Genomic DNA, 10,918 nt, shown 5'->3' with positions numbered 1-10,918 from the left:
ATTGGTTGTTGTAGGTATATGGAAATACTATTGATTTTTGTATATTCATCTTCTGTCTGACGATCTTGCTTTTTTGGCTGTGCTTAAATGTTGTGTTTCAAACTTCTTGAGATGGACGCTGAGATCATTTATGTCAGTCCTACTCCTCTATTAATGTACACTTTTAAATCTTTAGATAGCTATTGATCCCATTGAGCAGTGTTGATAGTAGTATGTATTTCTTTCCTGTGCATCGTTTTTTCTTTTGACATAACTGGAAGTTTGGAGTTCTCCAAATATCTTGGTGGAGCATCATATCTGTGCTTTGAATGATGTGTCATCACTTAGTAGAAGAGGGTGAACAAAATATCCCTGGTTCTTAGGGTCCTTATACAAATATCTAGATATAATATTACATATAAGCTTATTATGTGAAGTGGAGATGGAACAGGCTAACACTGATAGGCCACTGGCCATGTATGGAGATCTTTACCTGTGTAGGGCATCGTTTCACTGGTTTAGATGGCAAGATGTCACTGGGTTGACCTGACCTGTATCAGAGTAAAGGAGAATAGGTATACAAACAACAGGAATTTTGTTTATTGTCACCAAAATAGTTCATCAGATGAAACAGTGGGTTTCAAAGTTAGACCATAGTAGTTATTTGTCCTTTCTGCATTGGTATTTTGGAGGGAAAAAATGTTCTTAAGTATTTGGGATTATGTTTCAAACAATATTTTATGTGCTCTGATAATTGGGAAATCATAGGGGTGGTTTGTATAGTAGATTTACACCTTTGAATCTCTTTTGTCTAAAAATAACCAAGATTAACTTGTAATAATTCTTTGTTGATGTATTATATTTGATAAAACATGGGGATTATGTGTCTCTTTTTTCCCCAACATTTTGATTGTTGTTTAGCTTAAACTTAAGTAATGATCACTAGCTTATACATATTAATTTGATGGTTTAATGCCAATCTATGCCAACCCGATTTTGTGTTATATACTAAATTTCCTTTCATAAACACTAAAGATTTTGAGAAATTACTGTTTTGATTTTCATAAAGTCATTTTGACCTGAGGACATTTTCAGAGTTAAATGAGCTTGGTGATTAATGATTCTGTCTGTGGAAACAACATAGATGCTGGTTGATATCAGCTTTGTGTTTATGGAGATTTGAACCAAGTCTTTTACATGCTTTCTTTTAGGTTGTCGATTATATCCTGCCACCCTTGGTCTCCTTGGTTCAAAGCCAAAATGGTAAGTGTGACCACACCAGCAAAAATTACATCAGTTACATCTTCTGTCTTCGTTCTATCTCCATGTAGTCATATTCTTGTTATTTTTTTTTTCTTTCAAGTGGAATGGAGACTCTTCAGCTTGCGGTTGCTCTCAGAAACTACATGTCTACTTGTGAACCAGGAAGTTGGGGATGGCGAGGATGCAGTCAGTGTTGATTCCAATAGCAATCTTCTGGCCCTCATTAGAGATGTCTTACTTCCCCAGTAAGTATCATGCAGCTTTACTCTTACAGAGAAGTGTACAATGTCCAGGAAGCTTCTGTCAAACTAGGTTCAGTGATGGGATCAGAGTCTTGATGTCCTTATATTAATATTTATGCACGTGTTTATGTTCTCATTGTAAAAGAGGTCTGGAAACAGAGGCATCAGCTGTTACACTGAAGAATCTCAGTCCATCTTCAAAAACATATATTTAAAGCCTAATCTGTTTTCTGCCAGGCTTATGACTCTGAAGTTATGCAGATTTAAAGGTGTTAATGGCTCAAGAGGTGAGGTTTATGATTCAGGGTCAATATTATAAGACTACTAGAACATGAAATTTAGACTTTTGATGGCTCTGCTCAGAAATAATAGAGATGGAAGGAAGTCTTCCTTTTACCCCAAACTTTTGGAATGGAAATTAAGTTTAGTTACAAACAGGATTTTTCTTGGGGGCATTGGGAAAGGTGGTGGAATTAGGTAATGAGTATTAGTTAACAGAAAGGGGTTATTTTTTTCTTAGCAAACACACAGTGGGATGGCTACTGAGACCACCCAATGCAAACATGCAAAACTCCAAAATGGTACTTTATATATAGTTAGGGAACACTGTCAATTTTTTAATGTTTTAATTTATTGATTATTTTCAAAGACCCTATTTCCAAATATTTATCAAAGTAATTTAAATTTTTAAAAAAGTATATGCCATATATAAAGAAGAATATGCCATATTAAAGATTTTTGCAAAATTAAATGCTAGATTGTGTATCATGCATTAATATACATGCCTGATCATAGCTTCCTTCAAGGCCTAGACTATAGTCTGAGTCAGTTTGGCAGATGTACAAGAATGTCAGCCTTACCTAATGCTCTCTCTTTTTGTTCAACTTCTTAAGATCTGTTCTTATTTTTTAAAAAATTAATTATCACAATATAGAAACCAGATGTAATTACATTCCAATTTTGGCCCATGTTAAGAGTTTGAACTGTCTTTTATAGAATTAGTTCCAAATTTTTTAAAAAAATAACTAAACTTGCCAGTTGCTAGAGATGAAGCACTCCACAGCTCCTAATTGGTTGAGGAAGGTACCTTTTCCAAGTGAGCAGCTGTTCTGTGTCAAGCCTTCCACTGGCCGAGGCAGCCCTGTCTTGACTGATTGGAGCTCGATGTGTAATGGCTGATTCATAGGGCCAGCCTCTTGTTTCTTTTTTCCTTCCTGCACTTTTGCAGTTGGTTTCAGAGAGACCCTTGATAGTGAATACGTACAGTAAGAATACTTCTGATTCTTCCCAAAGTAAGAAAATTGTTATCTATATGGAAAAAAAATAAAACTTTGCCATGTGGAGCTTTTTCAGTGATAAACTATCAATATCACTTGCATTTGTTATATATGAGTGTGTGTATATAGTTTATACTTATGTGAATTAAATAATAGATTAAAACCTTCTCTAATGGGATTAATTAATTCTTTCAGTGCCATTTTATGCTTGTAAACTATTCACATATAATCGTATCGATCTTTCTGACAAGAAAATGCCAGAAAATACAGTTTTAGCACAAAATGTGATATTCAAAAGATGTGCTTTGGATATCTACTATCTAAAAACTTGTAGAGAACCATTTTTCAGAACCCAAGATGTTCTTCCACAATGATAGGGACAGGATTTACTCCAATGGGACTTCACAGTTCAGTAACAGCTTCTTAACAGCTCTGCTAATCTGAAATAAAATTTCCTTACATCTGACGTCTGCCCAGTTTCGGAACAGTTTGTAAAATGAAAAGTGTTAACTCTAATTCACTGCTCCTGTGTTATTCATTTGAGCTGGAATAAATAATAAGTATTTTCTTAAATGTGGGTCTTTACCTTTTCCAGAGATAAAGAATTAAAGAGGAAAATGCAAATGTAAGCCACACGGCAGTTCAAGAACATAAATAATGTATTAATAGATGAGTTCAGGTTTTTGTTAAACAACCGGAAATGCACTTCAATATAACAGATGATAGTATGAAATTTACTGGGATGTGATGTGGAATGTTTTCAAAGCTTTTGGGCTGATCCTGTTGTGAAGCACAGGTCTTGGCTCTCTGCTCTTGTCTCTAAGCCTTAGTTTCCTCATCTATAGAACGGGATAATAGTACCTACCTCAGAAGATAATTGTGAAGGTTAGATAGGATACGTCTTGTAAAACACTTAGGACAATATATGGGGCATAGTACACTCATGATAAGTGTTTAGCAGCACAGCTATTATTATTAGGCTCATTATTTTGATCTTTCCTATTAATCTTTAAAATGAAGATTATAATAGTGCAATAATAGTACATATTTTATAGAGGTGAAGTGGCCATTAAAATAGATAATGTTTACTGTGCCTAAATGACACATATAGTAAGGGCTCAATAAATGTTATGTAAAAATTTTTAAAAGTGAAATAAAGGTAATGCATTCATTTAACTTTCTTGACTCTGGAAAACTGGAACCTTGGCAAGGAGTTTGGTCTTTGAAGATAACTCTTGGTAATTATAAGTTTAGAAATGCCAATAATTGAAAATTCATATTCTCTGTTGAGTATGTATATATAGCTTAAGAATTATGTTTCTAGAATTCAATGGAGCTATATAGCATCCACTTCAATTTGGCAAGTAGACATATTGATGTCGATACTTTTAATTTTGTTAAAGTTTTAATCCTCCTTTGACCTTAAACAATACTTTGGATAAAGCCACCTGACAGTCCTTTCATGGACATGTATAGTGCGCTCCACATTTTACACATGAATGTATTATATTAGTCAAGACTATTTTATTTGCAAGTAATAACATCCAATTCAAATTAACTTAGAAAATAAATTGCTTACATAACTGAGAAGTCAAAGACTTGTGCTGGCATCAAATATAGCTGGATCGAGGGGCTTGATTTGTGTCTACAATACTCCATGTGTGTCTTTCTCACCATCTCTCTACTTTGCCTACATCTGCATGGCTTTTTTCTTAGATATGCTCCTATGTTCCTTCCACTTGGTGGTTAAATGGCTCCAGGGGGGTGATCCTAGAGAAAGGGCAGATGTCTTTTCTAATAGCTCTGGCAAAATTCCCAGGAATAACAATAATTTAATCTTAAGTACCATGTAATATCTGTGTTGCAGGTGCTTATCAGAACTGCTATGTAATATGAATGAAAACTCAGTAAGAAAAAACATCTATGTTAGTGTTCTCCAGAGAAACAGAACAAATTGTGTGTGTGTGTGTGTAAAATAGAGATTTATTGTGAGGAATTGGCTCACATGTGCATGGAGGCTGAGAAGTCCCAAGATCTGCAGTCTGGAGGCCCAGGAGAACCATCTATGATGGTGTAGTTCCCACTGGAAAGCTGGCAGGCTTAAGGCTGAAGAGGAGCCAATGTTTCAGTTCTAGTTTGAAGGCAGGGAAAGACCTTCATCCCCATTCAGGGTAGTCAGGCAGGAGGAGTTCCCTCATATTCAGCCTTTTTGCTCCGTTCTGGTCTTCAAGTGATTGGATGAGACCCATCCACATTAGGGAGGGCAATCTGCTTTGCTCAGTGTACTGATTCTAGGAACACCCTCACAGACACCCAGATTAACGTTTGGCCAAATGTCTGGGTCCCCATGGCTCAATCAACTTACACGTAAAATTAACCATCAAAACATCTACCATAAATATCATGAATGAATTGCTTGCTATTTAGATGAATGAATTAATATAAAAAAAAGTTGCCTTTTCTCAATGTACATGCTTTACTTTCTGAAGAGATAAACTTTAGTTGTGAGATAAACTTCGGTTGTATTTGCTTAGTGCCTACTGTATGTGGATTATAATACTGTTTATCGAGAGATGATATTTGAGTTAGACTTTGAAACCTGGGTGTGACTGGACAGAAAAGGAATGGGCACCCTAGGCCATGGGGTAAGCCAGCGTGTGGGAGAGGCAGAGTACTGGGCAGTAAGCAAAGCAGCTTGTTTCCGGCAGAAACCTGCATGTAAGAGGTACGGGAAGTAAGCTGGGGGAGAAAGAATGTTTTCTCTCTTCACCAGCTCATGTGCTCATCCAGTGCTAAATGCCTCTTGTTTCACAGGCATGTTTCTAGTTGGAAAAATTAATGATCAAGATGGGTATAGCCTCTACCTTTATGGAACTTACTCTCTGACAGAGCCAAAAATTCAGAAACTTTTTTTAACTGAAGACATTTATATGTCATGTAAGTAAAAATGTTCACTGAAACATTAAATATTGAAGCTACCTTTCTTAAACTGTGGGCCTACCTAATGTTAATAAATCTGGAGGGAGCATGGGTTCTTTCTGAAACTGCTTTGCTTTTGAGTTTCACAATTCACCCATTTCACTTTCCAAAGCTCAGAGTTTGTCAGTGTTCTGTGCCCTTAGGACCCTATTTCCTGTGGCCTACCTATTATTTGATAACATCGCCCAGGACTTTAGTTGTCCGTCCATCACAATTTTGGGAATGCTGCTTAGTTAAGGGCATTTTCGCTAAGGTCAAGAACAAGAAAAGGATGCTCAGCATCAAAACTTTTATAATTTTGGACTATAAGTATTAATATAATACAGGAAAATTCAACTCTACATATTCTGTTAATTTTCTATTGATGCATAACAAATCTCCACAGACTTGGTGGCTTAAAGCAACACCCATTTATTTATTAGGTTGCAGCACCGCAGGACAGAAGTCGGACACAGTGTTGCTGGGTTCTCTGCTCAGGCTCTCACGTAGCTGAAATCAAGGTGTCTACTGGTCTGAGTCCTTGTCTGGCAGAATTCAGTTTCTTGTGGTTTGTGTTAGTTTCTTAGGGCTCCCATAACAAATTACCACAAAATAACTGGCTTAAAACAACCGAAATTTATTCCTTGGCAGTTCAGGAGGCCAGAAGTCTGAAATCAAGGTGTTGGCAGCGTTGGTTCCTTTGGGAAGCTCTGAGGGCGAATCCACTCCGTTCTTATGTTCCAGCTTCTGCTGGCTGCCAGCAGCCCTTGGCTTGTGGCAGCGTCACTCCAATCTGTGCCTCTGTCACACAGCTTTCTCCCCGTGTCTTTGTGTCGGAACTTCCCTCTGCCTTTCTCTTAGAGAACACCTATCATTGGATTTAGGGCCACCCTAACTCCAGGACGATTTTATCTCGAGATCCTTAGCTACATCTTCAGAGACCCTTTTTCCAAATAAGGTCACATTCGCATGTTCTGGGTGTTAGGATTTGGACATATCTTTTTGAGGGCCATTATTCAATCCACTATGCAGTTGTAGAACCAAAGTACCCATATCTGTGCTGCCATACATTCCTTAGGGTACCTGCATTTCTTCCCAGGTAAGGCCTCCATTTTCAGGCTAGAAAATTTGTCAAATCCCCGATTGTGCTTAGAATCTCTCTGACTTCTTCTGCCACGAGCTTGAGGAAACTCTGCTTATTCAAGTTGGTGATATTGGCCGTTGGTAATGTTTATCTTGTGGCTCACGTGTTTGGATTCCAATCTTGGCCCTGCCGTTGACTTGGTGTGTGTGCCCTCACGTCCTCCTTCCTTTCCTTCTTTCAGTTGTCCTCCTTTTCTTAAGATAGTTGAAATGTCAGTAACATAACCAAGTTATCTGTATGATTAATGAGAAAAAGTTTTTTCTTTTCTGGGAAGAAAGATACCACATATCCTCAGAAAATGACCTTGATTTTTATTCAGCTGAGAGACAAGATTTACTTTTAAAGGTTTATGTAGAAGAGAAGAGACAGTATTTAATGGAACTTAAGCCCAAATTGACCTTATTAATTAAAATCAGCACCTCTCAGAAGTTTAATATCAAAGTCATTATCAATGAAATCTTAGTGCCAAGAGTAGTCTTACGCTATTTGAACATTTTTTTCTGAGACTTGTTACATAAGGTGAGGACATTTCTGTTTCAGTATTTAACCATAAATGGGACTAGGTCCTTCATGCAGGAAGCACCACTGCTTATTTTGGGGGAGGAGGAAATTTTAATATTCATACAAATGTAAATCTAATTTGTACTGTGTTATGTGACTGTGCGTTTGCAGTTTAAGACCTTTTCTTTCTTCCTCACCACCTCCTTTCTTTCTTAGTTAATTCATTCAACAAATATATATATTGAGTGATTTCCATATGCCAGACACTGGGGATGCAGTGGTGAACAATATTGAATCCCTTTCCCTCAGTGAGCTGACATTCCAGTGGGCGAGACACAACAGTAAACAAATAAATGTATGAGATGACTTCCAAAATTAATTATGAGTACTGTCAAAGACAATAGAGAAAGGAGAAAGTGAAGGATGATAAGGGGGATGAGGGAGGGGCTGTTTTAGACAGGATAGTCAGGGAAGGTTTAAGCGATGTGGAAAGCCATGGGGAAAATTTGCTGTACTATTTGCTTTTGGCAGACTGGAACTATTTTGACAACATGAATTTTAGTTTTGTATTTTCTTTTTAGCTTTGAGTGTTTGTATTGAAAAGGGATCATGCTGATATAAATGTGCTTACAATATTTTAGTGACAGTATGACATTCAGCATTTCTCTTCTGGGGAAAACGAGTACAGCCTTTCTTTTTTGTAATTCTCTTGTGACCTGTAAAATCATCAGGGCCATAATGACTTCATAAAATATTAAGGCTTTGCTTTTAGAATCTGAGAAATATATTCCTTACAAATTAGAATTGTATTTCCTTTTAGGAATTGGAATTTATAAATGAACGCTATTAGTGGCAACACATTGTAGGGTTGTTTAGGAGTTTTAGGAATAATGTCCAGGAAAAGTCATGAGTTTGAGTATCTAATTTCCCTGATTGTGTCTCAAAGACCATCTGGATAATTCTATATTGCTTCTTTGTCTCTACCACAAGCTTTCTATGTTAAAATAGGTATGAGTTAGACCATGTTTGATAGGAATCAGAATAGAAAGGAATATTTCATTTTTGCTCTTTCCTTTGATAATTCTTTTGCAGATAAAATTTAACTTACATTTTTGCATCAGAAAGAAGTATCATAACATTCTACTTTTTTTCCTTTTACTTAATCCTTTTATAATGTTTTGAGTCTGTACCTAAGTTGCTACATTTAGGTACAGTGATTTCTTTTCCCCCCAGGGATATAACCTATAACAATCTAAGTTGGGATAATTTTGTAGTTAGAGGCAAAAATGGGACATAAAGATAATATTCTTTGACCCCTCTCAATGAGGATAATTCTACCACTCCAGTTCTTTGGATATATTTTGTAAAATGTGAGTGTTGCTTTATTGAAATAGTTTCTATTAGTCTTTTAATCTTTTATCATGAAAATTTTCTGTTGATCTGATTGAAGAGGCTAGAAGAGAGTAGGGCTTCATTATCTGAAATTATATTTAACACTTATTTTGAAATTGTACCTTTCTCTTAAATTATAAATATGTGTATATATCTGTCGGTCCTCCCACATGACTGTCCAGTTCTCTATTCACTTATGTATCCATTTAACTATTGATGTACTTAAATATTTATGCATCCATACAAAACACCAGTGAATCACGTAGAGCTCAGATCCCATAAAAATTCCAAGATGGGGAGTCCCCAAGATAACTGTTTTTTTGATTTATACACTGTTTCATTCCATGAAGTTTTGGAATTGACTCGAGATGTCACCTAGTTCAAATTTTGGAAGAATCTGCGCAGAAAATGTCAGAGTAAGCCATCTACCTCTGTCTCGTAGCAGTCCAGGGGAAGTCCTTAGCCTTTCAAAGGGTAGATTTTGCCTCAGTGCTTTTGCTGTTTGGCAGCTGCCTCTTTATCGAAACCTAGCGCATCTCTTTCCTCTAAATTCTCCAAGCCTCAGATTTCTTTTATACTCTATCAGTTTTGCATTTTAACAGATTGCCTTCCTCATATCCTTCCTGTGCTCAGAAACCTGTAGAACATAGTATTTATAGTATTTACCCAGTTATTCCAGACTCTCAGTGTTTTTCCTCTTGCCTATACTATTTTAAGTTAATATTTTCCTGCTCTACTCTATGGTTTCTCCCTTCCTGGCAAGATTTACTTAGTACTCTCTGAAATTTCCTGCTTGGAACCTGTCTCTCCTCCCTGCTCCCAGACATCATATTGTTAATATCTATATCTGTGACTATATCTGTACTTATACAACACTATTTTATTGGCTGTCTTGTAATCTACTTATTATCTATGCCTATCTTGAGATGTACTAAAAATCATTTTAACAGTTCTCAGTTACTGAACATCTAGGATTTTTCCACTACATTATATATAATGCTGCAAAAATGATTTTTATGACTACATCTTTGTGTCCATCCTTACTGCCTTTTATCAAATCTCTAGAGAGTTGCTGTTTCAAAATTTAGATACATTTTAAAAGTATTTGATACGTTTTGTCAAATTTTTCAAAGATGATGGACAGTTTATATTACCAGTTTCTCCGTATGAAACGGCCCATTTTACTCTACCCTTGTTAGCTCTATCTTGCATTCTTTCAGGTATTAATGAAGTGCAGACCATTTTCCTCATGTTTCTTGGCTGTTTATGTTCTTAGGTGAATTTTGTCCATTTTTCTAGTGGTGTGTTTGTTGTTATTTACAATGGCTCTTTAAATAGTAAGAATATTAACTCTTTGTTTTACCAACATTCTGCAAATAATTTTTTCCTCATTTGGTTTGTGCTGGTGGTTTTGCTATTGAGAAATATTTAATTTTTAAAAAACTTTAAAATTATAAATATTTTTCTCATTCATTTCATACTTTTCATGCTTAAGAGGTGTTCTTACCCAAGCATTTCTGAATATTTACTCATTTTTAGTATTCTGATGAAGCAAAATCATTTTACTTAAAATTTTAATTTATTGGAGATACATATTCATAAGGTACGGTCTGACCGTTCAGTCTAACTCCCTTTCTAAGATTACTCTTTTCTGTCCAATGCCAAGTGTCACTTTTCTTTTGATTTGTAGTCATGCATCACTTAAGATGGATAGATTCTGAAAAATGTACCATTAAGTAAGTGTTACTGTATTTGTGCAAACATCATACAATGTACTTACACAAACCTAGATGGTACAGCCTACTGCACACCTAGGCTTTATGATATGGCCTCTTACTCCTACAAACCTCTACAGCAAGCAGCTGTAATGAATACTGTAGGCAATTATAACACAATAGTAAGTATTTGTGTATCTGAAACAGAAAAGGTACAGTAAAAAAAATCCTGTGGGACCACCACTGTATATGCAGTCTGTTCTTGACCAAAACACTGTCGTGGATACACATGACTGTGTATGTATATTCTTTATCCCAGCCTACACTTAATAATTATCGTGGTTTTATCACGTACTTTAGCTTTATATTTAGCAGGATCTTCCTCAGTGTATTTCATTCTAAAGTTTCTTAAATATTCTGGAATCTCCTCTTCCCCCTCAAATCTCT

General features: G+C 36.0%; 1 protein-coding gene across 1 annotated transcript in view; it reads left to right on the top strand.

Moving 5' to 3' along the window:
* The window catches only part of ULK4 (unc-51 like kinase 4), a 672,597-nt gene that overhangs the window by 269,350 nt on the left and 392,329 nt on the right, over window positions 1-10,918 (top strand). The window contains exons 26-27 of the mRNA XM_012652718.1: window positions 1,191-1,242; window positions 1,343-1,487. Coding sequence (XP_012508172.1) covers window positions 1,191-1,242; window positions 1,343-1,487 — 197 coding nt within the window. The remainder of the gene's footprint in view (window positions 1-1,190; window positions 1,243-1,342; window positions 1,488-10,918) is intronic.

The sequence above is a fragment of the Propithecus coquereli genome, unplaced genomic scaffold, assembly GCF_000956105.1.
Source record: "Propithecus coquereli isolate 6110/MARCELLA unplaced genomic scaffold, Pcoq_1.0 Scaffold1, whole genome shotgun sequence".
Taxonomy (NCBI): Eukaryota; Metazoa; Chordata; class Mammalia; order Primates; family Indriidae; genus Propithecus; species Propithecus coquereli.
This window is presented reverse-complemented; position numbering and strand designations above follow the sequence as displayed.